At 43.0% G+C, this 26,040-nt stretch overlaps 1 protein-coding gene across 1 annotated transcript in view; it reads right to left on the bottom strand.

Annotated features, from left to right (window-relative positions):
• The window catches only part of wu:fb13g09 (ATP-binding cassette sub-family C member 5), a 69,452-nt gene extending 43,733 nt beyond the window's left edge, over positions 1–25,719 (bottom strand). Inside the window, exons 1-5 of the mRNA XM_061787363.1 lie at positions 25,366–25,719; positions 20,611–20,803; positions 13,501–13,656; positions 3,692–3,839; positions 1,137–1,370 (exon numbers count right to left, since the gene is read on the bottom strand). Of these exons, the coding sequence (XP_061643347.1) occupies positions 1,137–1,370; positions 3,692–3,839; positions 13,501–13,656; positions 20,611–20,795 (723 nt within the window). The 5' untranslated portion in view covers positions 20,796–20,803; positions 25,366–25,719. The remainder of the gene's footprint in view (positions 1–1,136; positions 1,371–3,691; positions 3,840–13,500; positions 13,657–20,610; positions 20,804–25,365) is intronic.
• Between the last annotated feature and the right edge of the window lie 321 nt (positions 25,720–26,040).

The following is a 26,040-nucleotide window of genomic DNA, read 5'->3' as shown; positions in this document are numbered from 1 at the left end:
TCCGGGGTCTCCATTGTGGTTCCTCCACATTTGAGATTTCAAAATTCCATACTTTTCAGTAAAAAGTTCAAATAATGTGTGACATTTTGGTAAACAGATATGTGTCATTCAGATTCTTAATAGGCCGTTATGTCGCCAAATCATTTACAAAAGATTATAGGGTGGGTGACAATAAGGGATCCTTCGCCAACGGCCAAATCCGGCCTCACCTGTGTGAAATCAAATTCAAAATGAGAGAATATAAAACACTAACGTTTGCCAGTTTGAACATTAAATATCTTGTCTTTGTAGTATATTATATTGAATATGGGTTCAAAAGGATTTAGAAATCAATGTATTCTGTTTTTATTTACGTTTTCCACAACGTCCCAGCTTCATTGGAATTGGTGTTTGTATCATACAGTACATGCCTAAAAATGAATACTGGAAAAATGTTTCATGAAACAATTCCTGTTCAATTAATAAAGGTTTTACTCAGTTCTTCATGCATGTATTCCAATCATGCAGAACACTGGAGCCCTTGCCAAAGTAATATTAAAAAATAATTCTTTGAATAAGTTTATCCATGGCGGCACAGTGACCGACTGGTTAGCGCATCTGCCTCACAGTTCTGCGGACCCGTGTTCAAGGCAGCCTTGCCTGTGTGGAGTTTGCATGTTTTCCCTGTGCCTGCGTGGGTTTTCTAAAACATCCATCAATCCATTTTCTGAGCCGCTTATCCTCACAAGGGTCGCGGGAGTGCTGGAGCCTATCCCAGCTATCAATTTCTTTCAAAACATGCACGGTAGGTTAATTGGAGACTAAATTGCCAGTTGGTGTGAATGTGAGTGCGAATGGTTGTTTGTTTATGTGCTCTGCGATTGGCTGGCGACCAGTTCAGGGTGTACCCCACCTCTCGCCCAGAGGCTCCAGCACGCCCGCGACCATCGTGCGGATAAGTAGTACGGAAAATGAATGAAGGAAAGTTTATTCATATTCCCAATTGTCAATATTTCAGTGTATGAGGACTCTTCCAAAGCTTAGACAGCCTCTGTTCTCACAGGCAATGGAACCTAATAAGGGTAGAAATAAAATCTGCCTCAATCATCTTCCTGTGGTGCTGTGCTACAAGTTGCAATTTGGTGATTCTGCCCTACCTCGCCGGGACTGATGTGTTTTGTGCTACGCAGGTGGAGGATCCTGTTGAAGGCGAACGTGAGAGCCGCCCCGCGGAGGCGAGCCGCCGTGCGATAGTTGACGGCCCACATGAGCGCCAGAGACCAGGAGCGCGTAAGCTCCATGGCGAAGATCCCGGCAACCAAGAAGAGGCCGTACTTGACGCACCGCTCTGAGCTCTGGGAATATTCCAGCAGTGCTCGAACCAGGAGGGCCTGCGAAACAGGAATGGAGAAGGTAGAAAAATAGTCAGAGAAAATAATAGCTATAACATTATAGAGAACATGGGGGAAAACAATCCACACATTTTCAATTGACATGAACATGATTTCTCTGAGGCGGGCTCTTCTGTCTCTGGGGTTGAGGTCACCGAGGTGGTTAAAAAGCTCCTTGGTGGCAAGGCCCCGGGCGTGGATGAGATTCGCCCAGAGTTCCTAAAGGCTCTTGATGTTGTGGGGCTGTCCTGGTTGACACGCCTCTGCAACATCGCGTGGACATCGGGGACAGTGTCTCTGGATTGGCAGACTGGGGTGGTGGTCCCCCTTTTTGAGAAGGGGGACCAGAGGGTGTGTTACAACTACAGAGGGATCACACCTCTCAGCCTCCCTGGTAAGGTCTATTCAGGGGTGCTGGAGAGGAGGGTCCGTCGGGAAGTCGAATCTCAGATTCAGGAGAAGCAGTGTGGTTTTCGTCCTGGCTGTGGATCAGTGGACCAGCTCTACACCCTCAGCAGGGTCCTCGAGGGTGCGTGGGAGTTCGCCCAACCAGTCTACGTGTGTTTTGTGTTCGACCGTGTCCCTCGGGGGGTCATGTGGGGGGTGCTTCCGGAGTATGGGGTACCGAACCCCCTGATACGGGCTGTTCAGTCCCTGTACGACCGCAGTCAGAGTTTGGTCCGCATATCTGCCGGTAAGTCTGACTTGTTTCCGGTGAGGGTTGGACTCCGCCAAGGCTGCCCTTTGTCACAGAGTCTGTTCATAACTTTTATGGACAGAATTTCAAGGCGCAGCCGAGGCGTAGATGGGGTCCAGTTTGGCGGCCTCAGTATTGCATCTATGCTTTTTGCAGATGATGTGGTTCTGTTGGCTTCATCAAGCCGTGATCGCCAACTCTCACTGGAGCAGTTCGGAGCAGAGTGTGAAGCGGCTGGGATGAGAATCAGCACCTCTAAATCTGAGACCATGGTCCTTAGTCAGAAAAGGGTGGCGTGCCCTCTCCAGGTCAGGCATGGGATCCTACCATAAGTGGAGGAGTTCAAGTATCTTGGGGTCTTGTTCACGAGTGAGGGAAGAATGGAACGGGAGATCGACAGACGGATCGGTGCAGCGTCCGCAGTGATGCAGACTTTGTATCGGTCCGTTGTGGTAAAGAGGGAGCTAAGCCGAAAGGCGAAGCTCTCGTTTACCGGTCGATCTACATTCCTACCCTCCCCTATGGTCACAAGCTGTGGGTCGTAACCCAAAGAAGAAGATCCCGGATACAAGCGGATGAAATGAGTTTCCTCCGCATGGTGTCCGGGTTCTCCCTTAGAGATAGGGTGAGAAGCTCGGTCATCTGGGAGGATCTCATTGTAGACCCGCTGCTCCTCCACATCGAGAGGATCCAGATGAGGTGGCTGGGGCATCTGATTCGGATGCCTCCCGGACGCCTCCCTGGTGAGGTGTTCCGGGCACGTCCCACCGGGAGGAGACCCTGGGAACGACCCAGGACACGCTGGAGAGACTATGTCTTTCGGCTGGCCTGGGAACGCCTCGGGATCCCCCCGGAAGAGCTGGATGAAGTGGCTGGGGTGAGGGAAGTCTGGTCGTCCCTGCTAAAGATACTGCCCCCACGACCCGTCCTCAGATAAGCGGTAAAAAATGGTTGGATGGATGGATGGATGATTTGGATAAATGAGACATTCTCAGTGAAACATAACTGATAAACTAGAGTGAATACATATTAAAACAATCTTGTGTCAGCTTGTGTGCTGGGAAAATTAGACAAATGAGTCACCGTCTTAGAACTAAAAACTTCTTTAGCCAATTAGTTGAGGGCGCCAACAAGCACCAAGTTTACACATGACATGTATTGTAAGAAAACACAGCTTACATTAAAATGAAAAGTGGCATATGATTTCATGCGGTACTGAAAGATTAATTGTGCAAGTGAGTTTTGCCTTTTCAGGTCACATTTTATGAAAGAATCTTGTGGTAAGAGACGAAGAACATGAGAAGAGTAGTCAGAGAAAAGGAGCCATGAGTGAAGATTTAGACGGCTACATTAGCTTCTCAGAGCTAGCGGCTGATTGGCTAGTTGCCATATACTGTATTTGTCAAATGTGATCAAAGGGTAGCGTGTCGTGTGTGTGTGTTACAGTACGTTTTAACATTTTTACATTGGGAGTTAATTTCATTGTATACTTGTGAGAGTTAATGGAAAAAACAACAATTTATGCTTGAGGCCCTAGTCGTGCATGTGTGCCACAAAACTTTGGAAGGCATGCTCGCCAGATCAGCACAGTATCAAGAGAGAAAAGGATTTGGGAGTTACTCACGGGGCCAACAAAGCCTGCCACCATTGTGAGGAGAAGGGCAAAGATGGCCACCAGCATTCGGGTTTGGCAGAACCTCATAAAGACTCTCATCAGGGACGCCCCCTCGCGCCCTCGTCTTTTCAGCTCGTCGTGCCACAACGATTCAAGCCTGGAACACACAGCAGAACCACTCACAAAGTCATCTAGTTCAACCAATAAATTATCAATAATATATCCACTCCATGCTCAGAATGAAATGATGAAGTTATTAATCTTAATTTACTTTAATGATGAGATGTATTATATCAACTAATGAAAATTGACTAAATAATTAGCTGCTGTGCTCTGGGCAAGGATGATGTTTTACTGCAGCAACTTTTTCCTTTAACATGTACAATGAACATTTGTGGCTTAAATGTTTTATTTGTATTTTAGAATAGCATGGCAGGATGGATCAAGCATTCTTGTGGACTGTATCTTCGTCACAGACCTTAGGTTACCTCCCCCTATTTTCATTTTGTTCCTTTAATTTCCAGAAATTAAGTCAAGCTGCACTTAAAAATTCATCAACTTGCTTGCCAGTTAGCACAATAGCAAACTTGGGTTAAAAAGCAATCACGCAGACCAAAAATCACAAGAAAAATGACAGCAATTACGCAGAAATTAACAAAGTTGACCCACACTTCATAATCACACTTCCATGAACGATGTAGCACATAATTAGACTTTGAAATTTACACGCTAACATATTAAAGACGTGTCTAATGCACTTTTATTGCTCTATGATGCTCTGCAAAAGACTGTGGAATATCACGTTGGCCTGGTTACTAATGACTTGCTCAAGCAGCAGCAGACGGGCCACCACAGAGTAATTTTCCCCCTAATGACTTTATTAAAAAACAATCAAAGGCAGAGAACATTAAACCAAGCAGACTCTCGCGCAGCCTGATAATTACTACTTGACGTCAAATGACTCCAAAGACCTAAAGGAGGGTGGCGTCCCGGTAGCCGCATGGCTCCCAACCAACTGTATTGATTTTAGCAGGAGGAATGGACTTTGAAAAAAATAATTTAAAAAAGAGGAGAAACAAAAACAGAAAATTTCTGAAGTAACATGCAGCTTTAAATAGCTGGGATAGACTCCAGCACGCCAGCAAGCCTCGTAAAATTAAGCGGTACGGAAAATTAATGAATCAATGAAGTTGGGACATTCTGTAAAATGTACTGTAAATAAAAACAAAATATAATGATAACCAAATCCTTTTCAACCTATATTCAATTGAATACACTAGAAAGGCAAGATATTTAATGTTCAAACTGAAACATTATCTTTTTCTTTTGCAAATATTCACTCATTTGTGCTACACATTTTCATAAAGGTGCCTTCACAGATGTGCAAGTTACCCATGCCATGCGCACTAACCATACCATCACAGATGCTGGCTTTTGAACTTTGCACTGATAACAATCCGGCTAGCCCTTTTCCTCTTTGGACCGGAGGACACGATGTCCATGATTTCCAGAAACAATTTGAAATGTGGACTCGTCACACCTTAGCAGAGTTTCTGGGTGTTGTTGATACATGGGTTTCGCTTTGCATGGTAGAGTTTTAACTTGCATTTGTATATTTAGCGACAAACTGTTAACTGGCAATGGTTTTCTGAAGTGTTCCTGAGCACATATGGCAATATCCTTTCCACAATGATGTCGGTTTTTTGAGTGCAGTGCTGCCTGAGGGATCGAAGGTCACGGTCATTGAATGTCGATTTTTGGCCTTGCAGCTTACGTGCAGAGCTTTCTCCAGATTCTCTGAATCTTTTGATGATATTAGAGTTATGAACAAATGAGTGGCAATTTAAATCCATTCGCGAGTTAGCTTGAAAAAATGAGTCCGGAATTATAATTTTGGCCTTTGAATGAAAAAAAATCAAAGTGAGTATTTTATTCTAACAAGAGCTGCAAGGTTTGTTTACTTCCGCCACAATTTTGACTTATGGCGCATGCACATATGTGCAGTTGTAGCCACAGCTGTATCTGATCACATGGATCGCGGAGACGCAGTCTCCCCTGAGACGATAATCTCCGTGGAACTAGGTGCCCGATGGCCGTGAAGAGCTGCACGGATGTTCACGGCAGACTTGAAACGCGGCAGATGAATTGGATAAAGTTAGGCAAGATTCATTCAACACATCGTGGCAGATGATTAACGAGAGCTAGCCTGATACCGCTAACTTGCAGCTAAGCTAACTAGCTGGCATTGTAGAAGTGGATGTTGCCAGCAAACGTGGATTTATGTATTTACGGCACCAAGACTGGCGTATAACGGCCCACGTCTATGATGTGGCGAGGGATACTGGTTAAAGTAAGCCATTTCAAACTAAAAAGAAGCGTTTTGGGAACGCTCCATCTGAAATGACCCCAAAAAAACTGTGACAAGGAATTAACCAGGGGGCTATAGATAGTTTTCAAATAATCAAATTGGATTTTTCATTTGTTGGACAATGACATGTCTTTATTGAGGACTGGTACAAGGAGTAAAAATTCAGTTGTGATTCACTAGTCAGTCGTTATATTGTCAATGCAAATAGCGATTGAAGATTTAGACGGTGAGTCTGAGCTCTAGATGATATTGTTGATCACAGATGAGGAAATCCCTAAATTCCTTGCAATTGTACGTTGAGAAACGTTGTTCTTAAACTGTTGGACTATTTGCTCATGCAGTTGTTCACAAAGTGGTGAACCTCACCCCATCCTTGTTTGTGAACAACTGAGCCTTTTGGGGATGCTCCTTTTATACCCAATCATGACATTAACCTCTTTCCAATTAACCTGTTCAGTTGTGGAATCTTCCAAACATGTTTTTTGAGCGTTCCTCAACTTTCCCAGTCTTTAGTTGCCCCTTTTTTGGAACGTGTTGCAGCCATCAAATTCAAAATGGGAATATTTGCAAAAAACAATAACATTCGACATTCGTCAGTTTGAACATTAAATATCTTTTCTTTGTAGTGTATTCCATTGAAAATAGCTTGAAAAGGACTTGCAAATCATTGTACTCTGTTTTTGTGTACGTTTTTATCAATGTCCCAACTTCACTGGAATCCGGGTTTGTACTTTCAACACCGGTGGAAAGTAAAACTCCACACAACAGGGAGATTCGTACCCGGGACCTTGCACAGTACAAACACAAATTAATTTTAACAAGCAAACGCTCAAGTAAACAGTTATCATGCTGTACACAACATTTAGTCCATAAAAAACGCCACTTCGATGTTTTTACAAAACACCCTACTTTTTCCAGGCATATTCAAAGGTAGTTTTACTTTATTTTTTTAACAGTTAGGGATGTCAAAATGTTACTTAAAACGATGCCTGTAGAGTTAATAAACATTTTATGACATCAAAAACTAAAGCGTGTGGCATATATTTTTATCCAAATTACCAACTGTGGTTGCCTGTCCAATGCCTGGATTAGACTACAGAGGATTTTAGCCCCAATATTGGCCAGATTAGCTATCGCGGGCGATTTCCCAAATCAGGGCAGACATATTTTGTCGGGGACAACAAAACCTCTTGTCGTGTGACATAATCCACGATCAACGATTTGGCCCAAAGATAGCCCTGTTATGCCAAAAAGAAAAGTCAATCTTTTGATTTTTGGGGATATCTTCCGTGTAGTGTGACATACCAACGACAACTCTCCGACAGCGCACCTTGACGTCGACCAATTGGATTGCGTATTGTGACCGGCGCTTTGCCTCCCTTGTTCGCCGTTGTCAACATACTTGACCGCTGTTGTCAACATTTATTCAAACGCCCGAACCAATGTTTACCAAAGCTTTCAAGCATGATTGGACAGAACACCGGCTTATTTACATACAAACGTTAATGCTATCATTAGCTTGCTAGGCTACATAACATTATGTTGCCTGCTTGCAAGCCGTATTGCATTAAAAGTACATGAACATACCTCAAGCTCTTCTTGAATGGACAGCCCACTCCCGAGCACCAGTGACAACACCACGCTTTTCCTGTTTTTGTTCTTTTTTCCCCCCCAACACAATACTATACAATAGCAGCGATCCATCGTTGTTATCGTCGCCGTGGTAACAAGTGTATCCGGTCGTGTTGACCGGTGACGTTTTCTAGTTCCGCCTCTCAGACAGTGTTAGATTTGACAAGATAGAGCCCAGTGATCATAAAAGACAGGATACGGTGGTATTGGAATAAGTCATGTAGTGTTGCCGCTGTCTGACCGAGATACAGCAAGACTTTATGGTAGTCTGACAATCGTGATTGCAATCGTGAAAGACCAAATTTGAAGTCTGATCCAAGCATGAACGCCACAATTATTCCCCTTTGATCTAAAATGTTGACTATAATACCCACGATTAAAATATTTTGAATGCAGACGAGCACTGTGGCAACAACATGCTAGGATCCAGACAGGGATGATTGGACAGAAATGTTCTCGGCAACAGACAGCCAAGCTGATGTTTTGAAAGGCGTTTTGGCTCAGACATGGCATTCAACATTCGCACCTCACTGGGCACCAGCAAGTGTCAACTCTCCCAGGGTGATTTTTTTTTCCCCCTTCTCCCCTATCTTGCCATCGTCTCTGCTGTGCATCTGGGTTGCGTAACTGTTCCTGCTATGGCAACACAAACTAAATCCCTCCATGCTGCAGCGCTCATGCATACCATCATCGCCTAACCCTGACCATGTGAGAGCTTTGTGCCACTTTAGTATTATACTCACTGGACACCCCATTAGGTATGCTACATCGAAAACTGCCTTTACAGAGATGATAATGTAATTACTTTGGAATTGTATATAATGGCATTAAACAAAATACGAGCACGTTAACAGTTATGACCACATTTCTGCAGATAGTAAAAATTTGTTTTTGGAATAATAAAACATTATCAGTGAATTATAATTAGCAGTGTATTATAATTAAAATGAAAATGGAGTTTAAAACAAAATAAAAAGGAAATGGCAAGAATCGGCCGACTAAGTGGAAGTAACATGTCCTAAAAATTAACACGGACGCACATAACATTGTGGAGCGATCCCATCAGTCTTCTATCAGAATGCTTATCACTGTTAAAGACGCCATGTCTACATGATGTAATATCACCTTTAATACTGAACAGGGACCTTAATTAAAGAATGTGGTAAGACTCCACACTTAAATCTCCAGATGCTGTAGTTTTGGTTTTCAAAGAGGCGTACCATGACAGATAATCACATTTGGTGTGCCTCTGGAAATTATAACATTTCACTTAATTGGCCTGAAAACTATTATTTATTTTCTACAAATATATCTTTGTTCATCTATTTTTGCCAGCGACGAATAGTGACAGGCAGAACAATTGTCTTCGACTAAATAAAGAAAAGTACAATTAACCTGTGTATCCATGTGTTGCCATTTATACAAAAGAATAATAGCGTTCAACAAAACGGGCATAGATTTCACACAGAGTAAGTAAATTTGAGAGTAAATTCAGTGGAGCTCATCAGTATTTCCGTTAGAGTATACTTTATCTATTTTTTGGAGGGATGCACCATGAGATTTTTCTAATGTAAAATATTCACCTTGACTCAATTAAGGTTGGGAAACACTGTACTAGAGGAGCAACCTCTGTGTAATGATTAACTCAAAAATAACTAATAGTGGAAATATAAAAGCTTTCTCTTAATAAAACAAAAAAGGTTCACAAGGTTATGTTTAGTGTGACTGGCTCTTTTTTTTTTAAGCTGCGGTTCAGCAGTTACATCATCTTATCTGCAGGTCTGTCACCTTATTTGCAGGTCTGTAGGGATGGTGCTCTGCAGTCAATGACAGCTAATGACAGCGACTGGGGGACCCTGTGCATAGCAGACTGAGTAGTTAATGACATAACCACCAAAGTCGCCTGCTAACTCTCGCTCTAATCTCTAATCACAGTTATTCTTAGCTGCCTGCCATCTCTAGAACCTCGCACTACTGCGACAGCAGGACTGGATGTCCATCGATTAAGAGGGCCGGTGTCGAACTGAGCATGTAAAGTGCAAACACATGCAATGACACGAAGAGTGAGAATCTTTTCACTGCAATTTCCCACGCTCTTTTTCTCGCTCTTTCTCCGTCCCTCTCTCTCACCACTGTCAATGTTTGACCAGCGCTAGCATCGTCTTCATCTCACTCGTCGGTACAGCTGGGCGAGCACACGAAGGCTTCTTCCAATATTTGCAGAAAAATGAGAAGAATAAAAAAAGGAGCCACGGTGGACGACTGGTTAGCAAATCTGCCTCACAGTTCTGAGGACCCGGGTTCAAATTCGGCCTCGCCTGTGTGGAGTTTGCATGTTCCCCGTGCCTGCATGCATGGCCAGTTAATTGAAGACTCTTAAATTGTCCTTAGGTGTGAATGTGAGTGCAAATGGTTTTTTGTTTATATGTGCCCCGCGATTGGCTGGCAACCAATTTAGAGTGTACGCCGCCTCTCGCCCAAAGATAGCTGGGATAGGCTCCAGCACACCCCCGACCATAGTGATGATAAGCAGTTCAGAAAATGGATTGATGGATGGATAAAATAAAAAAATAAAAAACAATCCTGCTGCGCTGAGTGTAAAAACCAAGAGGGATGGTATGGATGGCTGCTTCATCCCAGTAGTGATACACTGGGAATGGAAATCCTTTCCACATCAGTGTTCTATATCAATTTAAAATTACATTTTAACAGTAAATGGCAACTTGCGATGCCAATGCAGTGGAACCTCGATATAACGGACCCCGATATAACGGATATCAGATAAAACGGACTGCCGGGACCTAACAATGTGTCCAAAAATAGTTTCCATTTATCACGTAAACTGCCGTTGTCAAAGTCTGTTGGATCCAGGAACTGTAAGGAATAGCAATTGAACGGCGAAACACAGACCTCGTCTTCGGCCAATCAGCGCCTTTGTTTTTTATCACGTGACAGAGGGACTCTGCGGGAAGTCAAATCTTCTAGCTGGCGACAGTATTTTAACCTTTATACCACCTTTCCTTAACCTTTGTGGAATGCATCATACGGTCAGAAAGAGATAAAAAGGTGCTTCCTTTCGAACATCGGAAGCGACATATCACACCAACGTGACAAAGTCATCTTTCCGGTTCTTTTCCAACATAACGCCATGCAGGCATTGAACTCCATGCCTAAGGCTTTATTGACACCTAGGGGAAGAAATAGCACACATCACATCTCGATACAGACAGCACTGTGTCAAATGAATTTAGGGGTTTACATGAATGAATTTGAGTCAAGCCCTTATACAGCCGTTCTCCATTTTTTTGGACATTTTTGGACTTTGATGTATTCCACCAAAGACAAAACAGTTAAAGTCAAGGGTCAGCAGGCTGAAATTTTTCCTCACAGTTTTGAACAAGTTATTAGAAATAGGAGCTAAACATTGACGATACACTATTATTCCATTCTATGGCACTATTAATTTCCATTATAAATCACAATTTTCAATGTACTGTAAACCAATTTTCCTATAAATACTGAATTAATCCAAGCATTGGGGTGTGTTTGGTGTGTATTTCCACCCCTAAATCACCAAATGGAACCAGAGACCAAAGCATTATTTTTAGCAAATCCAAGCTGCTCATCTCCTGCTAATGTCCAAAAGAAAACGGACAAGGGCTGCATAAGGGCTGGACTCCAATTCATTCATGTAAACCCTAAATTCATTTGAAACAGTGCTGTCTGTATCGAGATGCGATGTGTGCTATTTCTTCCCCTAGGTGTCAGTAAAGTCTAAGGCATGGAGTTCAATGCCTGGATGACGTTATGTTGGAAAAGAACATGTTGTTTCCTATGTTACAAATTGAAATCATGTTTTTCGAATTCAGTTCGGAAATTCAAATTCAATTCCTGATGGCACATGTGTCAGCCCATACTCCCGTGCCTACGTGGCAGTCATGTTGAATGTGGGGCATTGACGTGAAAGTCAGCATGTCAATATGTTCAGTTCTTAACTAAACCAAACTAATTCAGACCCAGCTACTTAGCCGAAACTAGTTGCCATCAGAATCAAAGGATAAACTAAACAAAAAGAGGACTATGTTTTTTGTGGGAGTATTTTAAACTTTAAAATAAGTTCATTGTAAATATTGCAATGCCATACTGTATATTATTTTAGCATTAGTGTTAAGTGGATGTCATGAGGTTCCGCAAGCTGGAAAAGTTTGGCTGTGAGTCCCAGGCAAAGTTATTATAGTAAACAAAAACTAAAAAAATAACTAACACTAAAATTGAAAATACATTTTAGTTATCCATCCATCCATTTTTTGTACCGCTTATCCTCACTAGGGTTGCGGGCGTGGTTACAAAATGAAATTAAAACAAAAACGATGACTGAAACTACATTTTATGTTGACAAAATGAACTGAAAATAACTAGAATTATAGCAAAGTTAGTTTTCATCTTTGTCAATTCATTTCATGTGAGGTTTCAGGGTTGATTTTAAATGTATTACGGAACAAGGAAGGTCGAACAGTTATTTGGAAATTGCAGTTCTTTTACTGTTTGTCGCCTGGGAAACTACATCATCGGGCGTGTCTCATGAATGGTTTTACTTACGTTATGATGCATCTATTCTAACCTTAGAAGCAGTTTTATGCACTGCACTTATTGCACTTCTAATTTTGTGAACTGTTATACAATACCTGTGTTTTTTTTTTGTGGATGGTTGTTCATTTGTTCATCCTGTAAGTTAATTGAGTTAGTTGAATTTTTGTTTTTAGCTCACACTCAACAAATACCCTGCATGGAAAAAAGCAAACTAATAATGAAACTAATAAAAACTGAAACTGAGCATTTTTGAAAAATATAAACTAATAAAAACTAACAAACCTGCTCTCAAAACTAATTAAAACTAACTGAATTAAAAGAAAAAATTCCAAACGAAATAAAAACAAAATATAGTGGAAAATCCTAAATGATTATAACCCTGTTCCCAATGTAAATATTTCACTGTGTTGTACACCTTTCAATTCTGTTGAAGATTGAATGAAGTGAGGTTGCACAGGCTAGCAAAGTTAGCATGTCAATACCTTCTTTAGTTTCAAGGTGGATTTTATGAAACTCTCAACAATTTCTCAATAGGAATGAGCAACTACTTCAGACACTTTCAACACTGGTGGACAGTCAATGGAGTGAGGGTCCACAGATTGGAAAGTTAACATGCATATGCCTGCAGTACTAAAGGGAAATGTTCTTCATTTCATTACTGTTTCCTTGCACATTTGAATGCGAAAAAGTTTAGCTTGGCACCTCAAGCTGATACTTTATGCTGTCTTTCATCCATTCCTTTTCTATAGTGCTTGCACTCAGGGTGTCGGGTGAGCTGGAGCCTATCTCTGCTGACTCTGGGCAAGAGGTGTGGTACACCCTGACTGGTCGGCAGTCACTGGCACTCATACCTACTGAATGGACAATTTAGAGCAGTCAATGAACATAACATGCGTGGTTTTTAAATGTGAGAGGAAACTGGATTGTCCGGAGAATGCCGTAGTACACGCAGAAAACGCACACAAGCTCGGGGACAACATGCAAACTCCACACAAGTGAGGATGAGCCTTGATTCAAAGCCAGAATATCTTGACTTTGAGGCAAACGTGCTAACCACTATCATGCTGTATTGGAATATCAATTCTCATATAACTGTTGAATTATATAATTGTGTGACTTTTCATCAGCGCCTCCTCTTTGAGTAGACCTGCGGACCATTTCTCCCCTCACACTCATGTGAAAGCATTTCGTGTTCCGCGCCTCCTTCATCGCCACACACTGAGCTCACCTTTGGCAGTTGACTTCGGAGGCTTCGTGGCAGGACAGCCCCCACACATCGTCTATGGACAAGCTGGACGTCTTGTAGGCTCTCAGGGCCATCGGCGAGAGCCAGTGCAGCGTCATGAAAGAGAAGAGGCCGGCGTTGTCGACCGGGTGCTGGTGTCTGGAAGAGAACCAAAGTGGTGGGCAAGACGTCCACGGGGGTGCGTTATGACGGAGAAAGGTGGAGAAGCTCGACCTATATTGGCGTTTGAAGAAAGCATTTGAGTTGAGGCTGGGTGAATCTTGCCTGCAGTGTTTGAGCAGTAATTTGCACGCCTTTCACAGAAGAGCAGCTCAGGGCTTTTTTATCTCTTAGCATACAAATGTTCAGCTGTTTGCTACTCGGGATAAGATTCCGTTTGCTATCATGGCTTCCTGTGATAGGCTAACGGACAGAAGGCGACTAAAAGTGAGCCTGTGTGTCTAGTTTGTGTCTGCTTAAATGGGAATCTGGATGTACGTGTGTGTCATAAAGTTGTCCCCTGTAGCACTACTGTAATGTAGTCCTTTAATTTCAGAACTACTGTATCTTTGTTTTCATTTACACAGCAGTTAGTGTACAGCAGAATGTCAAAAGTCAAGTGTGTGACGTAAGCAGATCTCAATTCTAAAAGTGTTTTGCTTTTCCTTTGGCTTTTTGTGGCACCACCAAGAGTATCTGCAATGGCAAAGACACAAAGTGTGCTTCCATTACGTGTCTGTTAAGCATTTTAAAAGAGAGTAGTTTTACTTTATTGTAGTTTCATCATACCATTGTTATAAGTTCTCTTTTTACATTGGTATGAAGGTTAAGATTGCAGAACCACTAATTTCTTTGGACATTTTGGTGCAAGTACGGGATGTGATGAAGATCGGAAACTTGCGGTCTTTATTGTAGTTTCATCATTAACATTGCAAAGAGGATCTATGCAGCAAAATTGGAAAATAAGTTTAGCGCAAACGACTCTAAATCAGTCTGGCATGCATTCCAATCGCTGACTAATTACAAGCGACGATCCCCCCCAAGCTGAGAACAATAGCACACTAGCCAACGACTTGAATACCTTCTACTGCAGATTTGAAAAGGACAGTTTCGCACCACACACCCACCCGGCCGCACCCGTGACCACAATCACACCTCTGACCTCTGCGTTAACCATCCATGAACAGGATGTGAGACGCATCTTCAAATAACAAAAGATTAACAAAGCGGCAGGCCCGGACCACGTGTCCCCATTCTGCCTCAAAGTCTGCGCGGACCAGCTCGCTCCAGTCTTCACTCAGATCTTCAATAGATCTCTGGAAATGTGCGAAGTTCCATCCTGTTTCAAACGCTCCAACATCATTCCAGTCCCCAAGAAACCTGCAATCTCGGGTCTGAATGACTACAGGCCTGTCGCTTTGACATCTGTGGTCATGAAGTCCTTTGAACGTCTCGTGCTGGACCACCTCAAGAGTGTCACAGGTCCCCTGCTGGACCCCTTGCAGTTTGCCTACCAAGCGAACAGATCTGCGGATGATGCAGTCAACATGGGACTGCACTTCATCCTAGAACACCTCGACAGTGCAGGGACCTACGAGAGGATCCTGTTCGTGGACTTCAGCTCAGCGTTCAACACCATCATCCCTGAACTCCTTACATCCAAGCTTCTCCAGCTCAGCGTCTCACCTGCCATCTGCCAGTGGATTTACAGCTTTCTGACGGGCAGGACACAGCAGGTCAGGCTGGGGGAGGCCACCTCATCCACACGCAGCATCAGCACTGGGGCGCCCCAAGGTTGTGTCCTCTCTCCGCTGCTCTTCTCTCTCTACACGAACGACTGCACCTCAGCGAACCCGACTGTCAAACTCCTGAAGTTTGCAGATGACACCACTGTCATTGGCCTCATCAAGGACGGTGACGAGTCTGCATATCGACAGGAAGCGGAGCGGCTGGAGCTGTGGTGCGGCCGACACAACCTGGAGCTGAACACGCGCAAGACTGTAGAGATGATCGTGGACTTCAGGAGGCATCCTTCACCACAGCTGCCCCTCACGTTGTCCAGCTGCCTTGTGTCAACCGTCGAGACCTTCAAGTTCCTGGGAATTACAATCTCTCAGGACCTGAAGTGGGCGACCAACCTCAACTCCGTCCTCAAAAAGGCCCAGCAGAGGATGTACTTCCTGCGGCTTCTGAGAAAGCACGGCCTGCCACCGGAGCTGCTGAGACAGTTCTACACAGCGGTCATCGAATCACTCCTGTGTTCTTCCATCACAGTCTGGTTTGGTGCTGCTACAAAAAAGGACAAACTCCGACTGCAACGGACAATCAAAACTGCTGAAAGGATTGTCGGTACCCCCCTACCCACCCTTGAGGACTTGCACGCTGCCAGAACTAAGACAAGGGCGTGCAAAATCCTCTTGGACCCTCCGCACCCCGGTCACCAGCTCTTCCACCTCCTAGGCGCTACCGATCAATGCAAACTAGAACTAGTAGACATTCCAACAGCTTCTTCCCTCTTGCAATCAACTTCTTAAACAGCTAACCTATAATTCCATTACAACAAGCTGGCAATTTTTTGACTTGAGTTCGTTGCCACAATTCTGTGGGGCCAATTATGTATTACTCGTGCACTCACTGTAGTTGTTCGCCATGCTGCACTATTTGCATATACTGGCCACTCATGCCAGAGTAGCATCTGCTCCATTTGCACACTGATTGAGGAGTATCTGTAACATTTGCACAACCATTGTCCCAGATTATCGCACTACTCGTCACTTTAAACCGCATACACTCCTTGAAGTCTCAGCGCCCTTTGCACAATGGTCATTGCACCGGACTATTGCAATATTAGTCATTCGAACTGCTCTAAGTGCTAGAGGACTCTGCATCTTTTTGCACAATTGTTTATTGTCAATGTCTTTATGTCTCCAAAGTGTTCTGTAAATTGACTTTATTTTGTACGAGAGTGGCTCCAACTACCGGAGACAAATTCCTTGTGTGTTGTGGACATACTTGGCAAATAAAGATGATTCTGATTCTGGGGTCACAAGCCAGTGTGCATGAACGGGTGAGGGCTACCATAGCCAACTGTACTTTTTAAGCAATATATGACATTATACATTGTAGTTAGTTTGGTGGTGTATTTTTACATAAAAATCAATTAGATCATGTAATACTGTGTTTAAATTTATGTTTAATCCAGTACTATACTTCCAAAGCATTTTATTTGCAGCAGAGTTAACTGTGGCACAGATTCAGGGCAAATGTACTTGTCTTTATTTTTCTTCTTTTAGGGCATAAGTAGCACTGGAGCAACATTTGTTGAGCAGCTGGATGTTTTAACCAACCTATTAATAATATTCATTCATTCATCTTCCGTTCCGCTTATCCTCACTAGGGTCGCGGGCCTAACAATAAGATCCATAATAATAATATTAATAGCTTAATACAAAATAATAAAATAATAAAATAAAATCTGCCTTCATAAGGCGGCACGGTTGACGACTGGTTAGTACTTCTGCCTCACAGTTCTGGAGGACCAGGGTTCAAATCCCGGCCCCGCCTGTGTGGCGTTTGCATGTTCTCCCCGTGCCTGTGTGGGTTTTCTCCTTGACTGAAGACTCTAAATTGCCTTTAGGTGTGGATGTGAGTGCGAATGGTTGTTTGCTTATATTTGCCCTTCAATTGGTTGGCAACCAGTTCAGAGTTCAGGATTTGAATGATATTGAATCAATTTGATTTGACTGACAGACCCCGGGTCGACCTAGGACACGCTGGCGAGACTACGTCTCTCGGCTGGCCTGGGAACACCTGGGGATCCCCCCGGAAGAGCTGGAAGAAGTGGCTGGGGAGAGGAAAGTCTGGGCCTCCCTGCTAAAGCTAATGCCCCCGCGACCAGACCTTGGATAAGTGGAAGAAAATGGATGGCTGGATGGATGGATGGATTTGACTGAGGTATTGATTACAAGCAAATGTAGATGCAATGACGAGGCTACTTATCTTCCAGACCTTTGTATCCAGAATGTTTTCCGATCTGGATCTTTTTAAATTTCAGTTAACTCACCATGGTTTTTATCATGTTTAACATTACAATAGTGATTTTTCAAAACATTTATTTTTCTGTAAATCATTGTTTTTATTTATTTTACATTGTTTTTGCAGTTGCAAGACAAGTTAATTTATATTTTAAAAAATAAAGCAGTGTTAATTCTGATATTTGCTTAGTGTTTTTCTATATATATATATTAAAAAAAAGAGAACTGATAAGACTACCATTAAAGTACCAGACTGAGGAGCAGTATCGTTAAGAATACTAAATCTCATCGATTTTTTTTTTTTACAGAGAAAAAAAAAAAAAACAGGAAAAACTTGGCGGCAACATTAAATAAGCACTCTCCATGAGCAGGTCTTCCATTTCTGAGGTCCACCGGACTTTATGTTTTGGGAGTTTGAAAGTTATTTTACTGGTATGCTTTTATTTTGAAGGCCTGGATATGATGTGCCGATCTTTCCAGAGTTTTGTCTGAAGGATCGGAAGCGGGAATGTTGTAGAAAGGTGATGTCGTCTATTCTTGCTTTGTAATATACAGTACTTGCTGTCTGGTGAACCCACTTAGGGCTTGAGACTGCGACCAAATTGGTCGCACATGCGACCTTTTTTTCAGCTTGTGCGATTAAAAATGTTATCGTCGCATTTGGATTGTGTGACGTTGTCTCAATCGTTATGAATTCCATTTACGTTAAAAGCAACCCGCTGCAATGATTGGCCGCCTGCTGAAACATAATTGACTGCTTCCTCCAAATAGGACACGTTATTATCAACAGCACCATCGCATACATGCGCACCACATATTCCACCAAAATGTACGCCGTTGTGTCTGGCCACCTACTGTATATTCACGCTTGCACGTTACTAATTCATTTTAAATGAGAAGTGTGATCCTTCAACTCATCTGGACAACCGGTGAGCAAGCTAGCTAGTAGGGTTGGGAACGATAAACCGATGCTACCGTATATTTGTTCGTAAAGGCGAGAGATACGACTGTATCAGTAGCAGACGCCGTTATTGATACAAAAACCTGCCAGGAATCCTTAGACACATCGGTTGTAGGGCTATGGACCAGATATTGCGAGGCTAGGAATCGGTTGCCTGAGGCTTTATGGTTTTTGTTTTGTAAAACAAGTGCGAGAGGTTTCGCACTGTGCTCCACAGGTAACGTTAAGTTTACAACCAAACAAAGCAGTGCTGGATACTAGCGACACTACTACTTTAACTACATTTCTCCGTAGCATCACTATTTCAACATCAAATAGCTTTTCAGTCGGTAAGCTACTTTCGTGGTCACAGCGATAGCAAAGTACCATTCCCCCAGGAGTTGTAAACAGTGAATGCAACATCATGTTACGTACCTTATCTCAAGTCCGCCATCAACCCAGGGGCTGGCGGCGAAATGTGCGCTGCAGATTGTAAACATGCAGACAATATGGCAAAGGTAGGTACATCTCGGTAATTTCCTTGGGTTGTAATTCAGCAAACTAATGCTTCTTCTCTAGTCCTCGCGGTCCACTTATACGTTCGTGTTGGTACTGTGCGACACTAAAAAGAAATTACCGAGAGGACACACTGCCAGGTATATCCCGAAGCTGACACAACAATCGCCAGTTGTACTAAGATAGTCATCACGACTTAAAAGTTCAAAAAGCACTCAGTAAGCACCGAAAAAAAAAAAGCTGTGCATGTAGCTTGAATGGCACGGTATGCGAGACCCCCAATGGCACTTTTGTTTGGTACACTCGCCTGACTTTGGTGCTGCCAGCGTAGGTTCAGTGACGGTGTGAAGGTGAGTGCGAATGGTTGTCAGTGTCTATATGTGCCCTGCGACTGACTGGTGATCAGTTCAGGGTGTAGTCCGCCTTTCACCCAAAGTCAGCTTGGATAGGCTCCAGCACCCAGCAATAGGATAAGCGGAGTTGAGAATGGATGGAATGGATATTTAATTGTCTGTTTTGTCTGTCACTCCTTGTTGCGGACAAACTTCTTGTTCACAGTAACATTTTTGCAATTACTGTATATATCGAGTCACTGTCAATTCTTCATACGAAACTATGGTATGCCATGGTCATGCTGTACCTCCTCAAAAAATGGTGCTACCAAATCATGTGCTGCTGCGACCAACTGAAAAAGTTGGTCACACCTGTGCTACTAGTGCAAAAGTTAGTGTAGAGCCCTGCGAAATACGACTTTGGGTAGGATGTGTTTGTTTTTATTTACCATAATAAACACGTGAAGATTTTTAGGATGTGTTTGTTTTTATCTACCCTAAACACGTGAGGATTTTTGGTTGCATATATTGAACATTTAATATTCAAGATTGTCTACACCGACCCGTTTTGGACCCTCTTACTGTGACAAATTCACTCTTAAGACACCTCAGACCACAGGATAATCTTATAGGATAATCTTATAAAACATACTGTAAAATAGTCTGGCGTTTCTCGTCCTTGGTCAGCAAGCGGCAAAATCGGGGAAAAGAAGACACTTGATTATTTTTACATGTGTACCAGGCCTAACTTTGGATAGCGTCATATCATGTGATTAATGTTTTTGCCTCAGCATCTATTTGGAGCCTGGTCATCCTGGAAGGGGTATTCGTTCATCTGTGATCACTCAAGGTTTCCTCTTTTTTTTTTCTTCCTCAAATTGACTTTTTCCTACCCCGGATATGGGGGTGGGGGGGGTGGTCCAGGGGATGTAATTGATTTTTGTGAACTGTGGGCCTTTGAAGCCCTTTGAGACGTTTTTGTGATTAAGAGCTGAATAAATAAACTTAATTGGACTTTTAGTATCAACTTTTTTTTTTTAGACTTGTATGACAAAAAAAGCATTTTAAAAAATGAGAGTCAGTACATGAGCCACATATTAGGTCATTAAAGTCAGCACTTGTTTTGATGTCCTGATACTAACATGGGTTAACTTATTCTTATACTTGCATGACAGTTAAGATTGTTAGAATAGAGTGTTTGCCCTGCAATTGGCTGGCGATCAGTCCAAGGGATACTGACGAAAAGCACTATAGAAAAAGGATGGATGTAGAATAGAATGCAATTGTTTACTTGTGTGTTATCCTGAAGGGCTTCAGTAGCAGTATGCTTTGCCGGTAGCGGCCCCGTTTCTTCGGTCCTCGCTCCACAAACACCTCGGCTTCTTCCTCTTCCTCCTCCAGCTCGGACGACGGATGGAGGGAGGCCATCGGAAGGCCCTCCATCCGCCCAGCTGCTTCCAGGGCGTCAGGAAACATGGCGGACCCTATGGAACGGACAGCCACATTATGAAGATGCAAAGTCAAAACATTTGGATGTTATTTTCTTGACAAATTTGTTGTTCATTGTTTAGTTGTAAATTGCCATGTTGTGATTGCATGTATTTCTGGTCCGTAACAGTGATTAAAAGCTGTGACTTTCTGGCATTCATGCTTGTATAATTATGCGAATAACTACCTAGCATTTAAAATTGTTGAAGCAGATTTTCTCCTAATCAAAAGAGTTAATTATTTCCAACACTACAGACAGCACTGAGCAGTTTGGAATAAACCAAGAGTTTACTTCAGTTCTCAGATTTTTTTGCTCACATTCACATTTTAGCAGCGGGAAATGGAAAAGTGTCTTTCATGGGTTCTGCTTTTCCTGCCTCGAGAAATGTTGTGCCGAGTCAGCCTCGAGACTTTGAGGAATCACCTTGTTTAAGGGTCACGAAGGCTTACAACTTAAGCGCTTATCTATTTAAAGATGTCTTGAGAATGGTCCCGTGAGCTCTTGCGTAAGGGATGGTGAAGGTTTTAGCCTAAACGGGGGGACATTTCAAGTCCTGAATTTATGAAAAGTATGATTGAATGAGGCGGCACGGTGGACGACTAGTTAGCACATCTGCCTCACAGTTCTGAGGACCGGGGTTCAAATCTCGGACCCGCCTGTGTGGAGTTTGCATGTTCTCCCTGTGCCTACAAGGGTTTTCTCCGGGTACTCCGGTTTCCCCCCACATCCCAAAAAAATGCATGGTAGGTTGATTGAAAGACTCTAAATTGCCGGTAGGTGTGAATGTAAGTGCAAACGGTTGTTTGTTTCTATGTGCCCTGCGATTGGCTGGCGACCAGTTCAAGGTGTACCCTACCTCTCGTCCGAAGATAGCTGGGATAGGCTCCAGCATGCCCGCGACCCCAGTGAGGATAAGCGGTACAGAAAATGGATCGCTGGATGATTGAATGAATGTTAAATATGGCTGGCCGATTGATGGATTTTATCGAATTATTCCAGTTTGTCAGTTCGATTTTTTTTAATCAATTTTTAACAGCTTCCATTATTCAAACCTATGTTGCCGATGACATGCGCTGAATACACTAACAACAAGGCTGCGAAAAGAAAGGAGCTAATCCACAATAGCAGTCAGTGTTGACAGTTTAGCAATTTGATCAGTATATTTAGCAACTTTTCTGACCATTCTGGCGATTATTTTTCACAAAAACTACTATATTTTATTTTAAGGCCAAATCACCCAACCATACCAGAAAATATACAGTAGGGAAAAAGTATTTGGACAGCCACCAATTGTGTAAATTGTCCCACTTAAAAAGACGAGAGGTCTTTAATTTTCATCAGATGTCCACTTCAACTGTGAGAGATAGAATGTGGGGGGGGGGGGGGGAAATCCAGGAAATCACAATATATGATTTTTAAACAATTTATTTGTATATTCTTGCAGAAAACAATCAAAAAGTTTAATTCAGTACTTGGTAATAAAACCTTTGTTTGTAATTACTGAGGTCAAACATTTGCAGTAGTTCTTGACCAGGATTGCACACTGTAGCAGGTGTTTTGGCCCTCTTGTCCATGCATCTTCTTTCCATCTGTCATGTTTGGGGTTATTGCTGGCCCATTCCTCCATGCAGATCTCCTCTAGAGCAGTGATGTTTTGGGGCTGTCGCTGGGCAACACAGACTTTCAACTCCCTGCACAGATTTTATATTGGGTGAAGGTCTGGGGACTGTCTAGGCCACTCCAGGACCTTGAAATTTTTCTTACAGGGACACACCTTAGGTGCCCGGTTTGTGTGTTTGGGCTCATTGTCATGCAGGAAGACCCAGCCATGTTCCATCTTCAATGCTCTATTGGAGGGAAGGTGTTTTTTGCCAAAAATCTCAAGATACATGGTCACATTCATCCTCTCCTTAAAACGGATCAGTCATCCTGTCCCCTTTGCAGAAAAACGTTTTATTTTTGGGCTCATCTGAGCACGTGACATTCTCCCAATCCTCCTCTGGATCATCCAGACGGTCACTGGCAAACTTTAGGCGGGCCTGGACATGTGCAGGCTTAAGCAGGGGGACCTTTCGTGCGCTGCAGGATTTGAATCCTTGATGACGTAGTGTGTTACTGATGGTAACCTTTGTGATTGTGATCCCAGCTTTCTTCAGGTCATTGACCAGGTCCCCCCATGTAGTTTTGGTTTTATCCCTCACCATTCTCAAGATCATTGATACCCCACAAGGTAAAATCTTGCATGGAGTCTCAGGTCAAGGGAGTTTGTCAGTTATTCTGTATTTTTTTATTTATTTACGCCAACAGTTGATCTCTTCTCACCCAGCTGCTTGCCTATTGTAGAGTAGTTCATCCCAGCCTTGTGCATAGGCCTCTCACGATAATTACTATATCAACTTATCGCTCAATAAATAAAATGGCCACAATAGGCAGAGTTGGACGGCTGTGTCATTAGCTCCTAGTGGGCTCATGGAACGCCGGCTGACTAGTAAACTCTTGCCGGTGTTGGCTCCATCCAATACTCCAGTCTTGCTCCATGTGTAGCATGTAGATTCACACAACAGAGACACTTAAGGGAAAGTTAACTGTTTGTTGTGTTCGCTAGTCTGCAAGCTAATGAGCTAGCTCGTGAGCTAACGAGCTAGCCTGAGAGCTAAGGAGCTAGCGAGTTAAGGAGCTAAACAGCTCGCTCCAACACGGTGATGTCGTCTAAAACAACAGGGCTTCACTCCAAGTTGTTGTGTGTCTTAGTCCCCAATTAACACAAACTCGGGGATGTTAACTATTTATTAAGCATAACCTGTTGCACACGTTATTCAGCCAGTAGTTGACTACAGAGAACATGAACGTATACTTGACTGACAGGTGACGGGCTTGTCTTCAGCAGACCAACCACACAGAAGCCGGATTTACATGAAGACTTTTTTTGTCATTCCGATTGAAATCATTCCGACTGAAGATCTCTGATCAACTGTTTACATGTGACGTGATCTATTCTGATAGGGTGTATACATGTGCACATTTAATCGAAACAACCATCTGACATGCGCACTTTGTCGTGAACGTCACATCATTTATCATCATCATTTATGCGTGCACTCACTGTAGTAGTCTACCCACTCTGCATTATTTGCATATCTGTTGTTGACCAATACTGGCCACTCATGTGCTTGAGAGGTATCTGCACCATTTGCACAATTGACACTGTTCCAGATTATTGCACTGCTAGTCACTTTAAACTGCTTAAATGTCTTGAAGTCTCTCCACCATTTGCACAATGGTCACTGTACCAGACTATTGCTCTAATAGTCATTTCAAACTGCTCTAAATTGCGAGAGGACTCTGCATCATTTGCACAATTGTCAATAAAAATATGTATGTATATATGTATGTATATGTATCGGCATTACCACATTACTGGTAATCTTTCATGACTCAGTGACTCTCCGTACTGTGTTTTTTATGTTTTTATGTCTCAAAAGTATTTTCTGTCAAATGGCTGTCTGTTGTCGTACTAGAGTTTTTTTCCAGGTCTATTTTTAAAAGGCGAGACCATTCATTGCAGTCGAGGGAGCCTGAAGATAGCACACGGGCCCCTCGGCTCGCCTGACAGCTTTTGCTTGCATCAAGACCATGTCAGAGAGCAAAGATAAGTTCACGCCACACGCTGATAAAAAGAAATGTTCACCTCAGAAAATGATATGGTCAGAGAAAACAAATGATTCGGACAGTGGGGAAACACTGTTAAAGTACAGTAGATATGAAAGGTACATATTAATCTCAAATGTATGTAATGTTTTTTTCCGGGGACTCCGGCTTCCTCCCACAATCCAAAAACATGCATGTTTAGTTCATTGAAGAGTCAGTGATTCCCATCCATTGTGCTTGGCACATTAGTCTGCCAGTGAGAGATTGTCAGGTGTGCCGCAGGAATTTATTCAATTTATCATAGTTGATGTGAAAAATATGATTTATTTACGAATAATGCGTCTTATGTTTATCTATCTATGCCAGCGACACATATTGACAGGCACAACAATGAAATGTGCTTCCATTTGATGGCAGAAAGTATCTGCCACTTTTTAATGACATTTTTGTCTGGCAGTGTATGGTAAGATTTTTCTACTGTAAAATATGTTCCTTAACCCAATAAAACTGCTCTAAAATTTCCACAGGTGTGGATGTTGAGTGTAAATGGCTGTTGTCTATATGTGCCCTCCGACTAAAATACAAAGTAGAACATGGGTGGATGCAATGTACCTGTTCCGCTTTTAGGGAGGAAGATGCATCATCACTATTGTCATTGGGTAAAAAGGGTCACTAAGACACAACTTTATCAGAGTGTTTGTCCTATGAGTATTTTTAGAATTAAATAGCTGTGTGTCCTTGACAAACAACTTTACATTATGTATCATTTTGGTCGTAATTAATGTCCACTATGTTAGTTAATACCAAGAGTATCACTGACCTTGTCCTAAGGAGCGATCCTTATGGGAGTGTTTTGTCACCATTAGTTACTAAAATGGAGTGAAAATGTCTACATGACAACACACTTACTTTGGAAGTCGGGCTGGCTCGGGACACACTTCTCAGATGTTGTGTTTACGGGCAGCCAATGCGGATGACGATGACCATATTTGCTCGTTTCACAGCTTTTTGCTCAGAAACGCGAAGGGAGCACACTGAAACTCATCTTCCGGCTTTGTAAAAGTGGTGGCGGAGAAGGAGGCTGTGGCGTCGGCGTCTGCGTCGTCGGCGGCGGCGGCGGGACGATGGAAGTGCGGCCCAGAAAACATCGTCAACTTGTCCTCCCCCCTCACGTGGATACAGTACGTGACGCTTCCTTCCAAAGCTCCGCGGAGAGAGGAATTCCCGACATCACGCTGACGTCACATAGTGTCAGCCAATTGGTGACGGAGCTCGACGTCACGGCAATGAGGAAGTGCACGCGGAAGACAAAGGGGGCGGAGCTGCGACAAGGGCGGGTACGTATTCACGAGCGGAGAGGGGTTGGGCGCCGGCTGAAGCTGCGATCTGATTGGCTTTCCACCGCCTGGCGCTCAATACGATTGGTCAATTACAAATTTCTTGCGAAGAGCACACTCGGTACACACTGTCCACTACTGTAGAAAATAATGAGACTATGTTATCCATTTGTTCTGGAAATGGACATGTACCCGGACATGTGGCAAGATATCTGCAGATTCATCTTATCAGCTGTAACTTTGAGCT

The sequence above is a fragment of the Phyllopteryx taeniolatus genome, chromosome 10 (genome assembly GCF_024500385.1).
Source record: "Phyllopteryx taeniolatus isolate TA_2022b chromosome 10, UOR_Ptae_1.2, whole genome shotgun sequence".
NCBI lineage: Eukaryota > Metazoa > Chordata > Actinopteri > Syngnathiformes > Syngnathidae > Phyllopteryx > Phyllopteryx taeniolatus.
Note: the sequence above shows the minus strand (reverse complement) of the source record. Positions and strands in the feature narration are given on the sequence as shown.